The following is a 26,603-nucleotide window of genomic DNA, read 5'->3' on the forward strand; positions in this document are numbered from 1 at the left end:
TTGTCAACCCTGGTGTTCAGTCTAACTTCAATCCTGTTATCACATTACACATATCTTTCAATATGGTATACCATTACTGTCACAAGAATGACTTAGACATGTACTACAGGTTGTGATATATGACGAAGTAAAGTTTTTAGGCATTACACTTAACAAGAAACTTTCCTGGACACCTCACATGGATAAGCTGTGTAAGAAGCTGAGCTCCAGTCTCTATGCAAGTCAAATCATCAAAGCTATTATCTTATGACAGCATGACAATATGTTTAATTGATTTAACCACTATTTTCACTTTGTTTACATTTATTAAGTGAAACCATAACAAAAGTAACAATACTTCTTATTTCAACATCATGACAACAAGTTAAACCATTTAAATTATTCTGGAGTTTACTTACTGAACAAAATTGAGAATGTTTACATGTAAGGTATTGAATTTAGTTCCCTTAAACATTGTGGGATAGTATATTTACAGAAGCTGAAGGAACAAAAGCAGAGGGACTGGGCATTTCGATGATTCAGCAAACCATTCGCTCCGTGACTACAGTTTGAGGAAACAGGCGTCCGCAGTGAGTCCATGATCGTATCAAGTGGAATCACAAAGAATTACATGAGACACTAAATGAAATTTTTATGACAGAAAATCGTTAAGGGGACATTGTATTCATTTCTCACTGATAAGGTTTAGTTTTATTGCAGTGTCGCTATTCTTTGTACCTTGTACATATTATGAAATAAAGTAGTTTGACTATGACTAAGGTATTATGATTTATTAGGTGTATAAATACTGATAATTCCTAGACTTGAGCAAGGAAATAGTATGATATAGCGAACATGGATTGGAAAGTAAGAATATGATACTTTACTGTATCATGTATCATCTTTACATATAGGTGGCAATTGTTGATTGTTGATTTTAGTTTTTAATTTTCAATAATAATACCAACTGAATATCCATATAATTTAGAAAACTTTACTGTTTAGAATCCAACCTCGTTACAAAGTTATATACAGGACTATATACATTGATTCTCAGGGCTAAATAACAAACTCCAATTTTGTGTGAGAAATATAATTAATTTGAACTAGAAGTAACCTGAAATAAGAATTACTTGCGAATTTTCTTAATCTGTAGTACTCTTAATCATGAACACTGAAAATGGGTGCGTAATGCGTGATATGTGACTAATTCAATTTTTAAAATATAGGACCATATTGTATTACATCACAAGTGCCTTCACTAAGAAAGCTATGAACTTTGAGTTTGGATTTCCTCTAGATTTGTCTAAAATAAATTTTGTTACTTAAATCATGGAAGCTATTCAATGAAATATAGGGTGTCATATAAATAGCAGGCGAAGCCACGGGTATGTGCTAGTATTGTACATGTGACTGGTGCATAGCACGTGAGGGAAGGGGTCTGCAGGATAAATCTATTCATCCTCAGATCCGTATGCAATCGCCACCTTCTCTCATGTTCAGTGTAAACCGACATTGAACATGTCGAGACAACCCCACAGGCCGATACAGTGGTTTAGGCCCCATCATATTAGACACTAAGTCCAAGAAGACCAGGGCATCAGCTCTTTCATTACCAGAGTCATAGTCATAATACTTTATTTACATATTCGTCAAGAACAGTAATTGCGTCAAGTTACACATAGGTTAAAATATTTTAATACAAGATGTAAAATCAAATAATTGAAATTAACACAAGTATATAAAATTGTATTTTATTCAGTTTACGCTTGAGTTCCTCTCCAATTGAAGAATTCTGCCAGTGTGTAGAACGGTCGGTCCTGAAGCCATGTTTTTACTCACTGAGCAAACTATCTCATGTTAATCCTATTCAGGTCTTCTGGCAGGTTGTTCCACATTTTCACCCCCATGAAATGAAAAATGTCTTTATTGAATACAACGTAAAACATACTCAATTGGCGAGGTTAGGACTATTAAGTCCTCTCTTACACCTAACCATAAATTAATAACCTATACTATTACTGTGAAACAAGAGCCACAATACAACTTACATTACTATTTTACATTCAAAAATTATAATATATATTTATATAAAGTAATAAAATGAAATGAAGGTTCTCTATGAAACTAAAAATAAATAAATAGAATAAAACTTACAAGGAAATTAACAGGCATTTGCCTATCACCATTCATACAAAGCCATCGTCCCATACCTTATTCCACGATATCGTCAACCTGATGAGGCCCGAAACAGATGGTACCTAAGCACCCCCCGAAACCATTCCCGACTATGAATACCTCTGATATGATCCGGGAGATTATTCCTGAGTCGACAAGCAGAGACTGTGAATGATTTACTGTAAATAGAGGATCTATGAACAGGAATAGATAACAGAGAGGCTCCACGTCGAGTATTCCAGTTGCTTGTTTCAGAAATGAAAGAAAAGCGTGACAGATAAGAAGGGGAATAATCATTATACAAAATGAATGTAATATGCTAAGAATGTGGAAGTGACCGAGTAGATTCAACTTTAACAGATGTAACTGATTGATGAAGGGTGTTATATGGTCATATCGTCTAAGGTTGAAGATAAAGGGAACACAATAATTTTGAGCACGTTGTAATCTGTCCGAAAGCTCAACCGTCATGTCATTTATAACTTATAAATCCCATGTAGCATGGTCTCTTTTCAGTTGCACTGAGGGTGTGTGCAGGAAGGCAGTAATTGGTTGCATGTTGTGTATTATAGTCTTGTATCTGGGCATTCGTTCAGATTTTTTCTGGAGCCATTGCATAGATGTACTTAATGACTTCGAAAATGTAAAGGTTTTCTATTGTTAGGATATTTAGCTTCCTGAAGGTCTCCCTACAAGATTATCTGTGCTGGAGGTTTCCTTGGTTTCTTATTGCTTTTTTCTGAAGAATAAGGACTCTTTGTATGTTTCCAGCTGTAGTACCTCCCCATACTACAATTCCATAGCGGAGGTGTGACTCAAATAGCGCATAGTAGGGGGTCTTAGATGTTTCCATGTTGCTTATGTTCTTCAGTCTCCATATTACATAAAGTCTACTTTAAATACTACAGAAAATCAAAATAGAACCCCAATTAAATTTCGTATCAAACCAATAAAAGAATTGGAACTGAATAAAATTATTACTTCTTTTAAAAACAAGTATTCAACTGGTTTCATGCCAATCATTAAAAGAGCTAAAACTAATCTAATTAAACCGTTAACTCACCTTATTAACTCCTCATTTATAACTGGTATATTCCCCGATAAATTAAAAATTTCAAGAGTAAAATCTGTTTTTAAGAAAGGAAATACCACTGATCCAAATAATTATAGACCTTTATCTATTTTGCCTATATTTTCAAAAATATATGAAAAAGCTATGTATATAAGACTAATGGAGTTCCTTGAATCTAATAATTTATTTGATAGTGAACAACATGGTTTTAGACAAAATAAATCTGTTATTACTGCTGGTATTGATTTTATTGAAGCAATTGTTGATGCAGTGGACAGAGGAGAATATGTCACAGGTATTTTCATGGATCTGTGCAAGGCGTTTGACAGTGTTTCTCATGATAATCTCATTAGTACCCTTAGTAATTTGGGTATTGTTGGAACTCCGCTAAATTGGATACAGTCTTACCTAAACAATCGAAAACAATTTGTAGAAACAGCTTTTAAAAATGAATTCAATCAATTAATAAGTGTAAACTCAAATCTAAGAACTGTAATTAATGGTGTCCCCCAAGGATCTATTCTTGGGCCTATATTATTCTTATGTTATATTACTGGATTACCGAAGACTGTTGCTGGTAAAATGTGCCTATATGCGGATGACTCGAATCTTATAATTTCAAATAAGTCTCTAAATGAAATAGAAACCCAATCCAAAAGTAATTTAACATCAGTTAAAAACTACTTTTCAAAAAAAAATTTGCTACTTAATCTTGAAAAAACTAATTATATTTTATTTAATACAAGGCAAAACAGATGCTCAAGCGATCTTGATATAGAAATTTCTCAAGTAAAACTGACACAATTAGACAATGTAAAATTTTTAGGAATGACATTAGACAAAAATTTAACTTGGAACGAACATGTAAATAAAATTTTGAATAAAATAGCTTCTGGTTTATATGCGTTGAGGAGTATATCCAAATTCTGTACATTGGACGTTTTGAAAGTAGTGTATTTTGCTCACATACACTCCCATATAAATTTTGGTATTGTACTATATGGTGCAACTAACGATCAAAATTTGCAAAGTATTCTTCTTCTTCAAAAAAAAGCTATACGGATCATTCTCAATTTAGATCTACGTCAGTCAGTAAAACAATATTTTTCTGAATTGGGTATCCTAACGGTGTACAGTATGTATATTTTAGAAACGGCAGTTGCAGTTAAGGAAGCTGGAGACAGATTACCTGTTTTGGGTTCGTCTCATAGCTACTTGACCCGAAATCGAAACCAGTTTGCAATTCCAAAAGTAAACTTAGAATTTAGAAAAAAAAACCCATTAGTAGCAGGTATAAAATTTTTCAATAGTCTTCCACAAAATATTAGAAATATTAATGACATTAAAAGTTTTAAACTCAAACTTAAAAATTATTTATTACATAAAACAATTTATTCTTTTGATGAGTTTTTTTCTGAATGACAATACGATGTAATTTATTAAGTATATTTAAGTGTATATTATGCTTCATACCATTATTATTTAGTGATCATTTAGATACCATTATTTTAATAAGCTTCTCAATTGTAATTTTGACGCCATTTTGTATTTGTATATTGTATAATGTATGATGTACAAATTGTAAATAAAGATTGTTTTGAATTGAATTGAATTGAATTGAGTCCTGAGCTGAGATGACGACACAAGGAATCAATATGGGGTGTCCATGTAAGACCATCATCAACTGTTACACCAAGGTATTTAGCTGAGGCAACCTCCTCCAGACCAGGTATTCTTCCTGTGGTGTCTCTTTGTCGTTATAAAATCAGCTGCTTGGTTTTCTTTTCATTCACAACCAGATCGCTGCCGTGACAATACTGAATTGCCATGTGTGAGATCCCCTCATGACCAGGAACTCAACACACAGTCACTTTGTTGATCCTGTCAAGGAAAGAAACAATTTGATAGCAATCCCAGACAAGTTTGTTTGGAATTGAAGACACAACAGTATAACGCATTCAGTGCTGCCTGGCTATCTGTAAATACTAATCGTCTAACTCCTATACTGCAAACAAAGATTCTCAAACACATTCTTTAATGGCTGTGACTTCTGCCTGATAAAAACTCCTCACCTTGCTGTTACCATCCAATAGATGTAAACCAACGGGAACTGAGTGAGGAACTCGTTTGTCTTGCAGTATTGTCTCTCTATCCATTTGGTGAAGCTGGCTATCGTGTTCTCAGCTACTGATGATTACGAGCCAAATTTAAATCTATAGTGGCATTTGTCACAGCTTACCAAATAATTTTATCTGCATACTCATTCCTTTATCTGTTGCTTAGTTTTCAAAGCTCTTCCTTGCCGTTAAATACAAACTTTTACTCTTGCTCCTACATATCAATGGGCATTGAGGACTCAGTAAACTAGACGTACAGTTCTAGATGTACAGGAAAAAGAACTCTACTGAGGTCGACCAGAAGAAAAAGCTGAAACACAAGCTAGAAAGAAGGACTACGACCTAAAGCTAAAAAGCCTAAGGAATGAGAAAACATCTTACTTCATAAGCAGAGCTGACAATAAGTCAAAAGCACTCTGGCAAGTCATAAACAAAGAGAGAAGATCAAAACATGAAACTGATCACCAATGTTTGGCAGCTTGTGACAAACAATGGAACTATGGAAGATCCTACAAAAATAGCAAATCACTTCAATAACTTCTTTGTTAATATTGCTGAAAAAAAACCCTTCAAGACAACGGCATTAACCCAGACACATGCGACTAGGAAATACTCCTCTCAACTGAAATGCTAAGTTTCACTTTGAACATGCTACACAAGAAGAGATAGAAAAGACAATAGATACGTTGAAACCAAAAACATCATCAGGCTTTGATGAAATATCAGCTAAACTTGTCAAATTCTGTAAAAAAGAACTGAGTAAGCCATTGGAAAATATAATTAACAAATCACTAAGCCAAGGAATTTTACCATCACTGCTCAAGCTTTCTAAAGTCTACCCAAAACATAAAAAAGGCCCAACAACAGACACAAGTAGTTTCAGACTAATTTCTCTAAAAGTTTTTGAACAAATTGTCCTCAACAGACTCCTATCCCACCTACAGCAACATTACCTTCTTACTTCCCACCAGCACAGCTTCTGAAAAGGAAAGTCAACCACAACGGCACTGATCCAACTTACAGAACACGTAATTGACCAACTCAAAAACGGATGCCTAGTCACCAGCTTCTTTCTTGACTTTAGTAGGGCATTTGACTGCCTTAGTCACAGCCGCCTACTTAATAAACTACACGGTCTGGGTATTGGCGGAATGGAGGCGTAATGGTTCCACAGTTACCTCAATGACAGACAACTAATCGTTGAGCTAAGCTATACTAATAATAACGTACTGAACATAATACTCTCAGAGACAGCCAAAATAGCAAGGGGCGTTCCTCGGGATCGGTACTTGGTCCTGTACTCTTCCTCCTGCTGACAAATGATCTACCATTCCTACTAGTTGACCATTGCCAGACTATCATGTATGCTGATGACACAGTCATCACATTGGCAAATAAGTCAGCAGAGGCACTGCTCCTTCAAGCGAACACAACTATAAACAAAGCCAAGGAATATTGTGGAAACAATCAATTGGTCCTTAACAAAACCAAAACAGTCCAATTAAATTTTAGAACAAAAAAACAGAATATAAATATCCCTATTGACAGAATTGACACACTGAGACTAAATACCTTGGCATAACAATGGACTCAAAACTCCCATGGAAGCAGCACACCAACCAGCTCTGCAAGAAGCTCTGCTCTGGCACTTATTTTATAGGAAGAATACTACAAGCAAGCAACCTTGAGACAGCAAAAAACGGCATACTACACATTGTTTGAATCGCACCTCAGGTACGGTATAGCAGTATGGGGAGGATCATCTAACAATAACCTACAAAGAGTCCTCATTCACCAGAAAAGAACGGTGAGATGTTTTGCAAACCTCGGATTCCAAGGCAGCTGTAGGGAACCATTCAGAGAGCTGAAAATCCTTACAATAATATCCCTCTATATCCGAGAAGTAATCACACATGCCGTCCTCAGTCACAAGACCAGACATCAAGACCTGCATGGACACAACACAAGGAACGCTGCCGACTTTGCCCTCCCGATACACCACCTCATCCTGTTGGAAAAAAACCAACAAACAAACAAAGGGGCCCTCTTCTACAACCACCTACCAGACCACCTAAAGAAGGACCTATCAAGACCTTCAGGACAGCTCTCACAAAATGGCTGCTGAATCGCTCGTACTACAAAGAAAGGGAGTTCCTTGAGGATCAACCCATCTAGCAACATGGACTCTCAAATTACGTTTGCACTTGTTTTCTGACGATGTACTACTCCAAGAATATGTAATAAAGAATATTTATTGATTGATTGAGTTCAGAGACTGTTTTGTAAGCTCAGGGCTGGTCTTATGTGAGCAAATTCTATTTACTTCTAACATTTTTGTGTATGAAGAATGTGAGGCCAAACCTCACATTCATAGAGTAGCATGGAGTAAGTAATCATTTTGTAGGTTTTCGTCTTTGTTGGTATTTTTTCTATGAATTCTTCTGAGAATCGAAATAGCTAAATGAGAGATTTGCCATTCAAACATAAAACTGTAGAGTTCTGTTGACAAGTTCAATGAATGTGTAAAGCAATAGCAATGTTAATCAGCTGGTTTTTATTTGTCTAGCTACTTCTTCTTATTTCAACAGTTTTTGATTACATATAGAAATCCTTTTCTAGAAAAACATTTCTTTTTCATGTCCTAAAACGTTGTCCAACACTACTTTAGTTCTCCACATCACATCGAAAATACGTCTGATAAAATCAAAACTATTTGTTCTAACTGGTAAGAACCTCTATGTAGCTAAACCTAAGAGATATTCTATGCTACTTTTAGTGGAACAGAGTGCTCAGAAGCCTTTGGCTCTGGTGGAGAGCCACCCACTATAACCATCGTCCTTCACGTTGATCTTGATTCAAGCATTGCAATATGTGCCACCCATACGGTTTACCTGATTTATTACTCTAAAAACTGATAGCCAATTTACATTGTATTAGTACAAAACCTAGTTTATTCCTGAAGTCAATAGACGAATTTCACTTAAGAAAGAAATCAGTTAAGATAGTTTTGGTTGGGGTTCAAATAAAATGTTATTAAAAGGGTTCAAAACATTAAACAACAAATTTTACCCACATCATTTTTTTTAACTATGACACAATTAATATGAAATGTTAGATTTTCACATGAAACTTAAATCAGCGTAAGCCAACCATATGAAAACAATTTAACCAAAAATTGTGCCTCTTTTTTCGTCTTCATTTGGTCAGTGTTGGTCCGTTTATTTGATCCTGGCTGATGCTTACAAACGGATGCATACCATTGGGCAAAAATTTTGATAAATGACTAATCTTTTTAATCGGAAAGTTTCACAATTAATATCTCATGTGAAGAGTCAGCATCACATCTAGCAGTTGCCTGAAGATTTGCACACAATTTCATGTTGAATAACAGGGATGTGGTAGACACGTGATTTTTATGTGTCATTCCAAACAACCATACATTTTCAGTGATGTTCACCAGAAGACATCCTATATCTATTTTAAAATATATAGTGTAAGTTTGAAGAGCAAAGTTTTGGGGCCCTGAAGGCAGAGAGTGAAACACTTTTTATAAGCACCACTGATAAAAACGCAAATTTTTAAACAACAGTACAGACATTTATCAATTTGTTCATTAAACTGAATTATATAACAAAATTTAACTAAAAAACCAGAAGAACAGCTTTAGATACTAAAAGGACAATTACAAATTAACCATAATTTTGCTGTTACCTTTGGTAGTTTTAATAAATCAGCTGTTTTAAATTAAAGAAAAATATTCTTAAAGATTAACATTGGTAATTTGGAAGTCTGTGGGGCAGTGCCTTATAGTTGGATGTACTTCAAATTCACAGCGCTTTCAATTTATACCAAATATGTTCATAATACAGCTGTGGGAAAAGATCAAGGAATTCTTCAATGATATAGATAACCGTATAATCTGAAAAAAGTAAAAAAATTTCATAAATATTTTTTTCATTTAAAGAAAGTATAAAATAGCAGTGTTTACATGCCCCATTGCCTCCTGGTATTAGGCGGTGAGTTTAATTCAATAATCTGTCTACAAACGACAGTTAGGTACTGGATGGATTTCCCGGATCAGCATACAATGGCACAGAAGTGAGAAGTGGGCAAGTCAGTGAAGACATTACTGGGTAATAAATGACAGAACAATGGTGACAGACGAAATCTGCTGTTACATGGGACTCTAATCTCTCTGTCAATTGGCTATTGTGCTTGCAGACCTGTGACTGTTGATATGATTGTACAATATCCACTCGCTGTAGCCGTCAGTTGGAGCTTTCATACAGATCCACGAAGCCATTCCTAATTTTTTATTTGTTTGCTAAACCCTTTAGATTGCAGGATTGTTTCATCCGTGTTTGCTAGAATCCCAGTCCCTGTCATTGCATAACTGCCTTTCTCAGCCATATTTTTTTAAAGTCGTTGTTGACTAAAAATTGTATTTATTTTTATTTATTAATATGAAATTATAATTGTTTTAAAAGTTATTTTGTGAAGACTACTCTATTAATTAGGTAAATTCAATTAAAACTTTTATCAAGTAAAAATATGTTTCATTACAAAAATGCAGTTTTTTAAATTTTGGACTTTTAGTGGTTGAAAGTAGACAAAAAAATGGTGTGGTCCAAAACCTCATTTTTTCTTTGTATGTTTAAATATGAATTTAGAGACCAGTTTTTTATGAGATATATGTACCAGTTAACCTTCAACTACCCTGTGCTTTTCAGTCCACAGTTTTTAAGATGTTTAAATTCATTAAATAACCGATTGTTTCATTTTAAGCCATGTTTTCTGAATGATCCAACATCATGAAAAATAGTGGTGGGATTTCCAGGAAATAAACAAAAAGTGACTAGGATCAATATTAACTTGAATACATAATTTTAACAAACATCTAAATATAACATGTTATTTTAATGATTTCCAAATTTTAATCATATAATATATAATCTTATTATATTTATTATATTAATCCTTGCTGCAGATCTCAAGATCCCTTAAATCTGTCTCCCATATTTCAGGAGATGAGGAGTAGAAAACAGTAATTGAGCACTGCACCCCCTCATCCTTATTGTAGATCTGAAGATACTGAAAACTCTTCTGCTATGTTACAGTAGATGGATAGTACAAATCCTACTTGAGTGCTCTGCTTGTATTCCTACTTGAGATCTGAAGATCCTGAAAATGCTTTTTCATGTTACAGGAGATGTAGGTTCTAACTGTATGTGAGCACTCTGTCCCTATCCATATTAGATATCTGATGATCTGTAAAATTTTGTACTATGTTACAGTAGATGTAGAGTACAAACTGTAAATAAGCCCCATGCCCCATCCTTACTGGAAATCGGAAGATCCTGTAAATTCTTCTTGTATGTTACAGGAGATGTAGAGTACAAACCGTACGTAAGTGCTAAGCCCGATGTGGAGGAAATAACCTTGGATGGGACTGAAGACTTCCTGATCGTGGGCTGTGATGGTCTCTGGGACTTTGTGACGGAGCAGGAGGCAACAAATCTTGTCTACAATCATCTTCAGGAGAATGCAGGTCAGTGTTAGTATCCTAGTTTTCTGTTTTGGTATTTTTTTTATTTATTTTTTTTTATTTAATATCTTTATTTATATTTTGCACATGAGTACAATAAATAGCGTCACTAAAAATAAGTTACTATAATAGTTATGAGTAAAATCATAATATTGTATAAAATTCTTCAAATGAATAAAATGCCTTTTGAATTAAATACTTTTTCAAACATAAACTGTAGAGTTCTGTTGACAAGTTCAATGAATGTGTAAAGCAATAGCAATGTTAATCAGCTGGTTTTTATTTGTCCAGCTACTTCTTCTTATTTCAACAGTTTTTGATTACATATAGAAATCCTTTCTAGAAAAACATTTCTTTTTCATGTCCTACAACGTTGTCCAACACTACTTTAGTTCTCCACATCACATCGAAAATACGTCTGATAAAATCAAAACTATTTGTTCTAACTGGTAAGAACCTCTATGTAGGTACAATCAGATTTATCGTTGATAGAGTTTTTAGGTGTGATGTCTTATAAATACACTTAAAAATTAATAAATATGTACTCATAACGTATGAAAGTGGGTAGATTGCAGTTATACGTTTTTATAATCTCCAATTTTTTCTTTTAAATCATGGTATCTAAAACAATTCTCGGATCTAGATTAGTCTTTCTTTTTCTACCTCTCAAACTCACCTGTCAGCTCGTTGCTCTATTGTATTGAAATTTTAGCTTGCATTAGGATTTATGTCAGAGCAGTAATCTTCTTTAGCCATGATCAGCCTGCCAAAGCTTAGTATTTTTTTAAGATTTTGGGTAATAATCTCTCCTGCTTATTTGTAAACAGTTTCAGATACAAAAAATAAGCTTGATGGTGTTTCTAGGTCAGTAGTGCCTACTTTTTAATGTGTAAACAATTCTTTTGCCCAAGACACTTTTTTGAGACGAGGGTCAGCAAGAATTTTCGACTCAAAAGAGAAACTTTAAGATCCCCCCTAAAAATCTTCCTGAAGTTTTTGAGAACGTGTTAGTAGAGAATTCACGGTGTGTAACTTTTGACATCTATTTGAGAAAAGTTCTCTCTGGGTGGTTTTAAAAGTTTATCCTGTATATTTTTGTTGTAAAGCAGGGGCTTCACAGCAATATTTTTTTTTAGTATCTAAATGGTATGTATGAATGGCTTTAATTTTAACTTTGATCTAAAATATCTCAAAAACAAAAAGGATATCAATGATTGTTTGTACCATAATTCCCCACAAAAAATTGGGTTTTTTTTGTTTGCTTTTTTTGCCAGGAAGGAATTGTAGGATCTTTCAAGAAGGCAGGTGAACTAGTCAGGATACATCTTGGACAAGGAACAAGACGGATATTGACAAATAATTTTAAATTGAATACAAACGTTTAATAAAATAATACAGATTATTACAATAATCAACACCTGGCACAACAGAAGTGAAATATCAGTGGATTCAGTTTTAATTCCCTTGTGTTACAAAATATTGATAGAAAGAATTCATCGCCTTAAATTCGTCTTCTTAAAATCATGTCATTCTCCACATCTGTGAAATCACGCGTGATAGAAAGGTCTCTTTTTGTTATATAGTTCATTTTAGTTGTTATATTATGATGTAGAGTCAAAAAGTTATTGGAATTAGTTTATATATATTTATTGAACAAAGTTAAAAATTTACAGATCTATTTTCCCTCAAAATACTCTCTCCTGCAACAACACACTTGCTCCAACATTCGTACAGCTGTTCAAAACAGTTTTGGAAATCATCATTTGAAAGTTCTTTTATTGTTTGCTTTACCATTTCCTTGACAACTTTAGCATCTGCAAATCATTTTCCCTTCAACAAAGTTTAATCTGGCTGATACAGCACCTAATAATACATCAATAATTAAGTACAATAATAAAACACAATTTTTGTAATGTCTGAGAAAATTTCATATCTCAATTATTAAAAGAAATTACAATAAACTTACATAAAAATCAATAAGTTATGTAATGCCGTTGTAATGCTAAAATAATATGAGGATATTTTTCCTAGCTAAACACTATAATGATCATCCACTAAATAGTTACTGACTTGTCATTCCTGTTATATTATTGCTGCACAGTAAAAGTGATTTATTACAACACTTTAATAGCAGAAATAATATGCTTTTATCTTCTTTTGTCTTTTGCAATTCCCACACTTGTTTTCATTTATGTCTGCTTCAGCATTTCCGCCATCCTTTAAGTTGATTAATTTGCTAATGTTCCATGTTATGCTAAAACTGTTATGGTTTTTATAGGGAACTTAATCAGCTGGAATGCAAACAATGCTTAGTGTTTAGAGAAATATAGCAATGGAAGATAAGAAGAAGATATCCTCTGTAGTCTAATACTTTTACCATTGAATTCCATTGATGAGTTTTCTAAACCAATATTGAATTTGCATGGGATTTTATGTACAGTGTAGGTCAGCATGTAGTTTAATGAAAATTGCAAGATCTTTATCTCATTTTGGAATTTAGAAAAACAATTTCTTTTATTGTTTGGTGTATGATGTTGAAAGAAAAGATGTTTGTTTGTGCCAGTAGAGGTTTTACGCTTTGTTGGGGTTTTTTTAGTTTTTTCAGTTCCCGTCTTCTAAGATGTTGGGTATTCTTAGATGTATTAGTTACACAAGTAGTTGGAGATAACTCATCCAATAATACAAATAGTATGAGTATAAGCAATATAATCAATGTCAGTTAGAGTACATTTAATAAAAAATGTTGTTTTTTCCCAAAATCATATTTTTTTTACATTAAAGTACAAATCAACTGATCTGGATGTTTTTCAATCTCACTTGCAGGAAAAAATTTTATTGAAATATAAATTTATGTTTGCAAAGCTTAGCACAGCTACACATACAGACTGCAAATAGTCTTGTTTAAATGGGGATTACAAATAAATATTTTTACTAAAAACTAAAATAAAGATTTCTATTATCACAATATTCTTTTTTTTATTTTAATATTTACTAAAGAGAAAGTCAGAAGAAAAGAAAGTATCATCAACAATAGTCAAGGTTCCAGTTCAGGTTCAGTACCAGAGAGAGCAGCTATTATCTCACTTGGATTTGATAGCAATGAGTTTTTTATGACAGTTAACAGCTCTTCTAAAACAGAGACATGAAAATAACCCGTTATCTCCTGATCATTGTCTGGTGAGACAACACAACAACATTACCCAACAACACAGCATTACATCAACAACATCCAACATTACAACAACATGAACATTACATTCAACATTATCCTCAGGCAGTAGTCAAGAAGAGGTTACTTTGGTCAAGGGCTTACTCTAATTATTTTATCGTAACTTATGTATGTCTAAAGTTCTATTTTGGAAATTTCCAAAGGGAACAACTTACAAGGGAAGTTGGAAGACAAAAGGGATTCTAATGTTTCTATTTGTGCAAGAAGAACGCCTTTAGATGAGTACTGCGTAAGTAATTGGATAATAGTGATCTTCACTTGTTTTCTTCTGGTTTCTCCTAAACAGCAATCATAGGGTTTACCCTGAACCTTCACTGCCGGGGTTGTATTAAAAATATACTGTTATAATGAGATTCACCGCTCTCTCTGATATAGATTACTTATAATAACAAACATCATTTCCGCTATTCCCTTCAGCACTTCATTAAAGCGTGAAGAGAGATTATTGCACGTTATTTTTTAACTCTTAGCAGACCATTGCCAATAAAATTTTAAGTTTTTTATAATGCAACACTCAAGTGTCCAGTGCTTCTGTAAGAGTTGCATATTTCAGATATAGAACTAACATCATATAACCCTCTGAAGATTGTTGATGATGTTAATACCTATCCATAACATTCTGTGCTATATGAGCTTGCCGTAATAACAACATATTGTTGTTGGGAAATTGGATTTATAAGCTTAATGCCTGACAACTGCATCAATGAGGTGTAGAGAATTCAACATTCTTTACTACAAGGTTTAAATACTCTAAACCATGTGTTGTATATAGGCCTCTCTGAAGTTGTGTATAAAATTCCAAGTCCATAGCACGTTTCATTTTTGACATGTCCTGCGGAAAGGTATACAATCATAAAGAAGTCCCAAGGGTGGGCTTGCACCAACATACAACTCATTCTTGAATTTGAAGAATCGAACTTTCATTCCAAATATAAATTCTTATATGAAATCTTTCTCAGGGTACATTGCAGTTGGTTAGGCTACATGTGTTACTATGTCACATGTTAAAATGTCATATGATTAAAGAGCTCAAAATGATTTTTTATCTTTTTCAAATTACCAAAAGAATATTCTAAAATAAAACATAAACATTCATCGCTACAAAGATCAACTACAAAATTATTCATTGTTTCTTTAAAATTTAATAATGGCAGAGAATTTTACCAGAAACAAAATAATTTTTATTTGTAAAAACAATGGACAAACATCATATTGCATCACCATCTTACGTAATAGAAGTCAACACTAAAAAAGTAGAAATGTAAATAAATACATTGTTACTTTACCTATTAACTTTATATTTATATTGTTTATTAATGCATTATACCACAAGTTTTTTAAACCCTGTTTGGTGAGGATTGTGGTTCCAATGGAACTGGACTCACAATTCTGTGAATTGGAGGTGTCACAATGCACTTATTCAAGTACACTTTCTCGTAGTTGAAATCCAAGTATCCATGAATCATGCCATATGCCAGGATGTCACCAAAGTGTTCGGCAAGGATTACTTCACTTGGTGATGGAGGATTACCCAGAAGTGGATTGTTGGTGTTAATCATCACTGCTACCCACAGCTGTTTAGGAACACGAAGGCACCACTTGTCCACACTTCCGTAAATCTGTCCTCTCTGGTCGACATAGTAGGAGAAATTCGTAGACGCATCTGCGATGGCTAAGTAAGTGTCGATGAATTTCAAGCAGGAATTAGTATCAAGACAATTCTCGTATTCCACTTGAAGTGGTTGGAAGTAGACAACTTTTATTGTATTTAGTGGAAATTCTAGGCAAATACGAGTCATGAAAGGTATGAAAATATACCAATCCTGAGAAGTGAAGTCCCAGGAAAGCATTTCATTGCTGTGGGCAATGGAATGTGTCGGAGCATCATTCGGTGTTTGGATCGTCACAGTAACCGTACTGCTGCTTTTATTATTCTGGGAGTTTTTTTGGATTTCCTTCTGCAGTGTGAGGTAATTGATCGTCAATGATAAGGTGAGAAACACTACGATAATTTTGGCCCAGAACGAGAAGTTCCAGCACTGCCACCAGAGGTTGTAGATACTCTTGAATTTTGTTTTGAAAGTCCCATCTGGTTTTCCACACAAGGGCTGTTGTATCAGTCCATCGAGCGATGACTTTTTCTGTATTATTTCATCATACAATGGTGGAGTAGGGATCGGCAAACTCTCGTAAAGGTTTTCTTCGCTTCCTTTCTCTTCGCCGTAGATGCAGTACAGGGAAGACGGGTTGAGGAACAGCTCCTCATTCGGTTGGGTCTTCTCGCTTGAATGATCCATGGTAGCAACTGATGGAAACTGTGGAGAAGGTTATCATTAGCTTATCAGTTCTGTGTGCTATCGCCATTAAAACTACATGTGACACGTTGTCAAACTTGAGTGGAAGTCAATGGGAATTTGCTTAGATTAGCTTCACCGGAGAATTTGTGTGGCGATTTAATATTAGTTTGAAGTTCAGCTGATTCTTTAGGCTCATTTAAATAAGTATTAAGAATAGTAATTGTGAACTAGCCTCATGCTTTTGCCATAGTTACACTGGTTCCATATTACCATATAGTACTTAAAAGTTAAAAGTTTTTATTTCATAATCTGGGTCTCCATAGTATCAAATAAGGTTGTAAATGAAGTTGTAAAGCATTTTAAAGCAGAGAGGTTTGCTTAGAACATATTTTTATTTACTAAATACAATTTACAATTTATTTGCACAACAGTTTTTTTTTATTTTTTATTTATTTATTTATTTATTTTATTTATAAACAGTTGTTTTACATAGTCTTGGCCTCACCAAGTTCAACAAAACTTGTCGGTGAGGACCACTTGAAAAAGTATATAGAATACATTGATACAAATATTCAACTTTTAACTTTCTTTTAATTTACTAAACTATAAACTCAAATTCGGCGGTTTAGGGCAGGCACTAGCTTAGATATCTTGGTATGTGTGGTAAATTTGATCGAAACAGTACATTTAAAAAAAATAATACTTAATAGTAATAGTTAAAATCAAACGCACATTTGAGTCCCTAAAAATCCTAATTAATTCTTCCCTCAGCAGCGATGAATGGCAACCCTGTTATCAGGAAATCTGACAACGCCGGCTACCGGAATTCCCAAATCTCCTTATCTCTAAACAAATAAGCAAATAAAACCTGCCCTCAGTCAAATCCCAATATGTTTCTAGAGTGGACAGTGCGGTACTCAATCCGCTACTCGCTTTAACATGACTGAGGAGGTACGGGAACTCCGGCGCGCGATACTGTGTGTGTGCTCCCCTTGTAGTGTTCTCGGTGTCGGTGTTTGTGTGCGTTAGTTATAGTGTGTGTCAATACTAGTGTGTTTAAATTATCCAATTAGGTTAAATACGTGTGTGCGCAACACCGTGCTGTTGTGCTCCCTGTGAGGTTTATAGCCATTCATCACCACTAACAACGGAGAGAGAAACAGAAACCATAAATAACATTCTTAAAAAACTAATAACAATATGAAAACTAAAATGTAATTAATTTATTTTTAAAGCTAGAGTATCAACGGTACAACAAAATCTAACACCAAGCATAAAATACAGATAAACCACTAATTAACGATTTACAATAGATATTTAACATATAAATAACAATGTCAGAATAACTTATTTACTTCCAAAACTGTGCTCTCAAAGCTTTAAATATCAGTGATTAACACTATGATATAATTCAAATAGCCAACAATATAATCTATAAATAGATAACGAGTAACAATAAATTATCAGAGAAAATAACAATGTTAACTACTAATTAACGATTTACAATAAATATTTAACATATAAATAACAATGTCCGAATAACTTATTTACTTCCAAAACTGTGCTCTCAAAGCTGTAAATATCAGTGATTAACATTATGATATAATTCAAATAGCCAACAATATAATCTATAAATAGGTAACGAGTAACAATAAATTATCAGAGAAAATAACAATGTTAACCACTAATTAACGATTTACAATAAATATTTAACATATACAGCAAGTAACAATGTCAGAATAACTTATTTACTTCTTAAACTGTGCCCTCAAAGCTTTAAATAACAGTGATTAACATTATGATACAATTCAAATAGCCAACAATATAATATATAAATAGATAACGAGTAACAATAAATTATCAGCGAAAATAACAATGTTACAATTAATATAACAATCCGTTTAACTGCAGGCCCACGATACGCAGTGTTCAGTGTTTGTGTCACTTGTCACGTCATTCAGTGCACCAGAGTGATGTCCACTGTGTATATATGCATATGGTATATATCCAATGTGTGTCAGTGAACCAGTATTTCACAGTGATCCAAAGCAAGTTGTCGGTGTTTAATCACTATTACGCCATTGTGGTTTTCTTTTTTTCAGGTAAATCTCAGTTTAATTACATTTCTAAGTTTAATAGCCATAGTTCAATACATTTTTTGTAAGTCTTTAAGTGTGATATATTCTCAATTTCATCCGGCAATGCATTAAATAACTTTGGGACTATATAATTCGGCAATCTCTGCCCGTACACGGTGTTGGGAATAGGTGTGACATATTTAATAACATTCCTTATGTTAAATTTCCTTCTATACTTTTTTTTAAATTCCATATTGCCATAATACTTTGTCATGATATTTAACGTGTACAAACCCTTTGGCGTTAGTTGTCCTGCATAACTGTACATATATTCTCTTATACCTAGGTTTTGATCAAAGCCGTTACCAAACAGTGCCCTTAAACATTTTTTTTGAAGACCAGCTATTATATTTAAATGGCTTACTGCTGCTGTTCCCCACACAGATACACCATATCTTATATGTGACTCAATCAATGCTTTGTATACTGCTAGTTTTGCATTCTCACTAAGTTTATTTCTAAGTTTATGCATCATGGCAGTGCCGGGACATAGCTTTCTGTGCAATCTACTCACATGATCACTCCACGTTAATTTATTATCCACAATCAGACCTAGATATGATGTACTCTGAACCATGGCTATATTCTCACATTCGCACAAGCTCTGCTCATGCAGGCACTTACAGCTATGATATTTAATACTTATATTAATATTAATTTTCATGTTCTTAGGACATATATGCATGATGCTAGTCTTTTCTTTGTTAATAATAAGTCCTTTGTCATGACTCCACTTAGTGAACTTCTTAAATTCCTCCTGTAAAATATCTTGTACTCTCTGTAAGTTTTTATGCTGTGTCACCAATACCACATCATCAGCGTATGCAAAAATCTCACACATTGTAATTTTATTCAATATTTCGTTTAGATAAATATTAAACAGAGCTGGTCCGATCTGGCTTCCCTGAGGCACCCCATATTTTGTATTCTTCTCTTCACTCAGCACGCCTACTGCTTTAACGACAAAGGTTCTGTCCTTAAGATAGCTTGTGAACCAACTGAGGTAGGGACCCCTTACACCTATTTTGTACAGAGAAGCTACGATATGACTGCATTCTATAGTTTCGAAGGCCTTAGAAAAATCTATAAATAAGCATAAGCTATGAAGTCTGTTATCCATTCCATAATTCAACACGTTTACAAACTCCTCCAATGCTTGAACAGTACTGCGCTTTTTCCGGAAACCAAATTGCCTATCATTTAGTATATTATTCTCTGATATATATTTATTCAAGCCATCTAGGACATATTTCTCCAGTATCTTCTCTATAGAGGGCAGTATAGCGATAGGTCGATAATTTCTAAACTCATTCTTGGATTTATTCTTATAGATCGGTCGGATTACAGATTTTTTTAGGCAGTTTGGAAAATCACCTTGTGAAATTGAAGTGTTAATAAGCGTTGCTAAGGGTTTAGCTATTTTCCCCATTACTATTTTCAAATCTTTCATTCGTATGTTGTCTATACCTGGGGATTTGTCAGGGTTCATATTTTTAATTAAAGCCATGATCTTTTCAGGTGTAGCTTTTGGTATATAAAAATTATGTCTTAGCTCTTCGTTGGTCTCATTTCTAGTGGAAATATTTTCTACATCTACATACCCACAGGAATGCTTTAGATTATCCACTCCTTCAACATAGTATTGAGCAAAACCATTTACAATCTCAGTTATACTCAAAGTTTTACACATGCCTATTTCAATAGCTTTATCTACATTCCCTTTTTTGTTTCTGCCGAGTAAAAGGTTAATATTTTCCCATACTTTCCTTGTGTTATTTTTGTTTCTTTCAAATATATTTTTATATATTTTTTTTCTTTTTTAATCATATTGTTCAATCTATTTCTTAATCGTTTATATAAATCTCTATGTCTTTGGTTTGAGGGGTCCCCTTTCCATAATCTAAATATTCGATCTCTTTCCTTTAGTAAATTTAGGAGTTCTTGATTCATCCAATGTTTAATAGGCCATTTACTACGAGCTTGACTCCGTTCTCTGTCCCTCCCACTTTTCCTGTCTATTGTAATCGTGCTTTCCTCATAAATCTTTGCAAATTTCTTAATAAGTTTATCAAATCCTTCATTCACAGTATTATACCCGTCCACTGTCCATTGTTCCTCCTCCAGCCTTATCCTTACTTGTCTATCATTTAGCCTTATAATTTTTTCATTCTCTGTGTCTCCCTCTCTTCCTCCAGATAGTTCTATCCTGGCCACTACCGGGTAATGATCAGAGATCTTTACTTTTACTACGCCCGTATATATTCTTTCCACAGGTCTTTCCAGCGAGTAATAAATAGGATCGATGCATGATCTGACTAAACTTCCTACCCTTATTTCTTCCCTTGTATAGTCCCATATGCCTCTGTCTAGGCCTAGGTCTGCTAGTACCGCTTCATATTCTAAGGTATTTAAATCATTGCTAGTCATTGTAGTATTGACATTTACATCTCCTATCAGAATCATATTTTTATGAATTTTAATAGCAGTCAGGGCCATATTAAACTCTTGTGTGGCCAGCTGGAGGGAAAAACCGCTAGATGATGTGGGTGGTCTATAAACTGCGTGTAGTGCTACTTTGTAGTTATCTCTCGACCCTATCAGCTCCAAATCGACTGTGATATGTTCATAAGTGCTAATGTTATCCAGTGTAATGAGTGAAAAGTTAAGAGTGCTTGCATTGATAAACATTGCCAGCCCCCCTCCCCCCTTGTTCTCTCTTAATTTACTCACTCTAGTATAACCTGGGATATTGAATAGGGCTAGCTCGTGTTCGTCGCAAGAAACCTCTGCCAATACTAGCACGTCAAACTTTATTTTACCTGTCACCAAATGCAAAATTAAAGTATCCCAGTGCTTTATTAATGACCTAATGTTTAGGTAGACTATGTCAAGACTGTGAACTTTCCTATTTACTGTGGTATACCACTCATCAAAATTGTTATAACTATTGAATAGTAAACGTTCATCAGTTAAATCCACATCGATGAAAGATTTGAGCAAACAACAATAAAAATAACAGAATAAATATATAACACAGTAGCCCACACAACAATAAACAACAAGACTCAAAATTATAACACCCTAACTGTAATAGACAATGAAAAATCTCAACCAAAACATAACAAAGGCTATATATACCATATGTAGGATTGTCCCCATGACTCTGATCAGCCAAACAATACCCAACAACAAACAATAACAAATTCAAAACTATGAACACAGAAACACAAACAATTAAAGCAATTAATACCTGCAAAAAAACTAATATTTGATGAGAATAAAAGGAACATAAAACAATAAATTAAGACGTACTGTACCATTACCGGCAAAAAAAGTGTAATTTCAAATATTACTATAGGCCTAGCAACACTGATGCTAGGCCTACACAATCTTGCTGAGGTCATTCCAAGATTTTATAACCAATACATCTTTGTCATTTTCCCCTTTTTTTGCCAGTATTCGCCCGCCACTAAACCAGACAAACCTAAAATTATGCGTCTTAGCTCTAAGTTTAGCCTCTCGAAGTAATTGTCTGTACTGGGGGCATAGGTTCTCATTAAAGTACACATCACTTATCTTGGCCCTTCTTCCATTCTTCAGCCAGAATTTATACAGAATACAAATAATTTTAAGATAAAAATACTTTAGAATATTAATCTGCTACATCCATATGTGTGACATTTGGTCAAAACAGCTTTGTTTAGTCACAACTGAAGCTTAAACATCCATGTGTGGTCGATATGTCAAAAACTCTTCCAACCCATCATTTTACTATGCTAGTCCAAAAATAATATTTTCTTATGAAAAATAATGTTATATTATACAACTATCTCCTATGCATCATATCTAAGGGAAATAATTAAGTAATAAAAATAGTGTTAATAGTTGATTAATGCCTGCCAAGTTTACTAAACTTAAAATTTGTTTTCTAGTCTACAATACAATAAGTTGTACAATTAAAATTTCTGTTTGAAGTTTTGTTTTCTATTGTTCTTTTTCAAGCTGAATCTTCAGTAGAACTTTAAAATTTAAAATCCAGCTAAAGAACGTATAGAGAGAAGAGGATTATTGAATTAATATAAAAAACTCTATTGGCTTTTTTGTTAACTACAATCCTAATGTTGTATTTCTAAAATTTAATAGAACAAGCTAAACAATTTAACTTACGTTTAATTTTTACTGTAATATATTGTTTTAATGAAGGGTTTTAAAAATATGTCATTTATTTATTTAGTTTTATACTATTGGATAAGGACAGCTAAACTATTGACACATATATAAATCTTAAAAATATTATGTGATCTAAAACCCTAATTTTACGACAGCAAATTCAAAACCTGCCCCTTAAAATTAAATTTGATGTCATTCTTGCTGGATTTAAATTACTCCAGAATTTTAGTTGATTTTTAATTTATTATTTTATAATCTACGTATTTGATTATGTGGGTCAAAATCGCGACTTAAAAAATGTGAGAAGAGTGCCTGAATATTTGCGATACCTGTCACCCAGTACCTATATAAGACCAATATTGCAGTTACAAAACTGAAGGCGCTGAAATAAATCTTTATACTACATATCGTTTTGAATGCCTTTCATGCAAGGGTTTTTTCAGTTTTAGAAAGTAATTACAAATTTATTTGGATGAAAATAATAACTTTTAAATTTTAAATATACAAGTACTTACACTTGTATTTGCTACATATACTGCTGAGTAACGTAGGTTTTATTTTATCACGTGATTATATAAAGATGCCAAGTGGATCTACATATGAACATTGTATAGCTTCAATATTAAGGAACAGAAAAAATCTTGTAGCTCAGTTTTAGGCTCTTATTAATGTTGTTTATATTATATATCACGAAATTAATTTTTATTAAGACTAATATGTAGAAAAATAAAATTGAAAAAGGCCATTAATTTCGTAAAATATGCGGTGGACAAAAGGCTATTATTTTGTGATTGGGTGTGGATGCATCGTCTAGCAGACCATAGCAGGAAGCTGTAGGAGAGAGAGCCCCAGACAGTTTCTGGGAGGAAGCGATAATTCATGTGGCGACAGTAAGATGCGGTGAGCAGTGGTGTAAGTTATATCCACTGTTGTTACAATGGGTGTACAGCAATTGGTGTCGCCGGCCACGGAGGTGTGTGTCTAGAGGAGGCTATTACTTTGTGATTGGGTGTAGGTGCATCGTCTAGCAGACCATAGCAGGAAGCTGTAGAAGAGAGAGTCCCAGACAGTTTCTGGGAGGAAGCGATAAGTCATGTGGGGACAGTAAGATGCGGTGGGCAGTGGTGTAAGTTATATCCACTGTTGTTATAATGAGTGTACAGCAATTAGTGTCACCAGGCCAGGGAGGTGTGTACCTAGAGGAGGCTATAACTTGTGATTGGGTGTAGGTGCATCATCTAGCAGACCATAGCAGGAAGCTGTAGAAGAGAGAGTCCCAGACCGTTTCTGGGAGGAAGCGATAAGTCATGTGGGGACAGTAAGATGCGGTGAGCAGTGGTGTAAGTTATATCCACTGTTGTTACAATGGGTGTACAGCAATTAGTGTCACCAGGCCAGGGAGGTGTGTACCTAGAGGAGGCTATTACTTTGTGATTGGGTGTGGATGCATCATCTAGCATACCATAGCAGGAAGCTGTAGAAGAGAGAGTCCCAGACAGTTTCTGGGAGGAAGCGATAAGTCATGTGGGGACAGTAAGATGCGGTGGGCAGCTGTGTAAGTTATATCCACTGTTGTTATAATGGGTGTACAGCAATTAGTGTCACCAGGCCAGGGAGGTGTGTACCTAGTGGAGGCTATTACTTTGTGATTGGGTGTGGATGCATCATCTAGCAGACCATATCAGGAAGCTGTAGAAGAGAGAGTCCCAGACAGTTTCTGGGAGGAAGCGATAAGTCATGTGGGGACAGTAAGATGCGGTGGGCAGCTGTGTAAGTTATATCCACTGTTGTTATAATGGGTGTACAGCAATTAGTGTCACCAGGCCAGGGAGGTGTGTACCTAGAGGAGGTTATTAGTTTGTGATTGGGTGTAGGTGCATCGTCTAGCAGACCATAGCAGGAAGCTGTAGAAGAGAGAGTCCCAGACAGTTTCTGGGAGGAAGCGATAAGTCATGTGGGGACAGTAAGATGCGGTGGGCAGCTGTGTAAGTTATATCCACTGTTGTTATAATGGGTGTACAGCAATTAGTGTCGCCGGCCACGGAGGTGTGTGTCTAGAGGAGCCTATTACTTTGTGATTGGGCGTGGGTGAAGACCATAACAGAAAACAATGCTCAGTTTTCTAATACAGGATCTTCTATAACCACCCCCCCCCCCCCCCACCCCCCCCCCCCCCCACCCCCCCCCCCCCCCACCCCCCCCCCCCCCCACCCCCCCCCCCCCCCACCCCCCCCCCCCCCCACATATAACTAGGTATAACATTTGGTATTACAGAAGTAATCAAATATAAAGTAAATTTAACAAAACATGCAATGTGAACTATAAAAACAAATGTGGTATCTTGTAATAAAAAGAAGCCACATTGCTCGTTGATTGCCTACGCTAAAACCAACCACGTTACAGATCCGCCTCTTCAAATCGGACTCTTTGATAAGTGATTATTATATATACCGTGTATTATTTAAATTTAAAAAGCATAAAACAAAATTAAAAAAATTTTAGGCCCTTATTGTATTTAAACGTCTATGAAACTACTTATAATTTGAAAATTACTAAAAAGTCAATAAGTAAATCTGTAAATTAAAAAACACAAGGTTTTTTATGAAAAGGGCTTTAGTAAGAGTTCGGCCTGGCTTAAAAGAAGACGTTATTGAAGGCTGGCTATAAATCACGACGGGAAGGATTGAATCCAAGGACGTGACCTGGGGAGGAACATGTGTCCAAGGATTGATCGCTGAAGACAGGTCCCCAGATATTGTAAGGCGCAGTTTGAAAGTGTCCGGCGCAGCTGGTTTGTACGTGTTGGTCATGGGGAGGGGAGGGTTGAGACGATTTGAAACTCGGAAGTTTCTTCTCAATGTGACATATTTCTTTCAATTAGTAAAGCATTATTTCTTCTATTACAGCTAGCACTGTTGTGACATTCTTGGGTCATCAATAGTTTTAACTATTAATGAGGTCCGAAATGATCACCGTGACTTTGAACGTACCAATAGTATTATACTGATTTATATATAAACTTTTAGGTCTTGTGAGTTCCTAATGTGATGTTGAGATTAGCGTTAGAACAACAACATACATTTTAATCGTTGTATATAGCATTTCGAAGATTGGAATCTATCCTCCTTTTCAGGTATCAAAATTCTCTAATTTATAACCCTGCACAAATAACTTAAAAACTAAAAAGTGAGTACATATTCCTTGAGTATATAAAATTTTTCTGATGAAGTAGGCTGGACCGTACAACATGCCTTGGCAAAAACGATAAGTGGACGGAAAATTTCAATTTCCTACTAAATTACTTTTCTCGTAATATTTGTATAACGATTCCCTTCATATATACGGTTTCTTCAAAAAGCATTTTACCTACTTAAAATATTAATAAAGTGAAAATTTTACTTGCTTTATGACCCTCTAACTCTATAACGTTTCGGGCAAGGACAGAATAAGGGCAAGTGAAAACAGACACAGACTCTGAGTTATGAAAGATTATATTCATTTTCCCTCACACTTCCCATAAACTAAGACAAATGGGCTAATATATAACATTAAAGTAGGTGAGCTGAAATAAATGGGGCTTATTGCGATTTATTGGCTCTTGGCTAGTGGTATTGGCCCCATCGACTATCCAATTATTGAATCCTTCATGTTTCTTCACACATTTTAATAGTATGGCCTTTAAAAATCTACTTTTTGCCAGTTTCATAGCAAGATATGTTTCTTACTCGGCTCACATATTTGATATTGATGAATAAGTTTCAAATGCATGTTTTAAACGATTTTAATGTTGCTAAAACGTTGATTAACACGAGAGCTGAATAAATTTCGTCATCCTAGACAATATACGATATTTGTTTTCGTTCTATACTTAAATAATA

General features: G+C 34.5%; 1 protein-coding gene across 1 annotated transcript in view; it reads left to right on the plus strand.

Moving 5' to 3' along the window:
- The window catches only part of LOC124368175 (protein phosphatase 1E-like), a 32,772-nt gene extending 21,853 nt beyond the window's left edge, over positions 1-10,919 (plus strand). The window contains exon 6 of the mRNA XM_046825450.1: positions 10,730-10,919. Within this exon, the coding sequence (XP_046681406.1) occupies positions 10,730-10,905 (176 nt within the window). The 3' untranslated portion in view covers positions 10,906-10,919. The remainder of the gene's footprint in view (positions 1-10,729) is intronic.
- The last annotated feature ends 15,684 nt before the right edge of the window (positions 10,920-26,603 follow it).

This window comes from Homalodisca vitripennis, chromosome 8 (genome assembly GCF_021130785.1).
Source record: "Homalodisca vitripennis isolate AUS2020 chromosome 8, UT_GWSS_2.1, whole genome shotgun sequence".
In the NCBI taxonomy this organism is placed as follows: Eukaryota; Metazoa; Arthropoda; class Insecta; order Hemiptera; family Cicadellidae; genus Homalodisca; species Homalodisca vitripennis.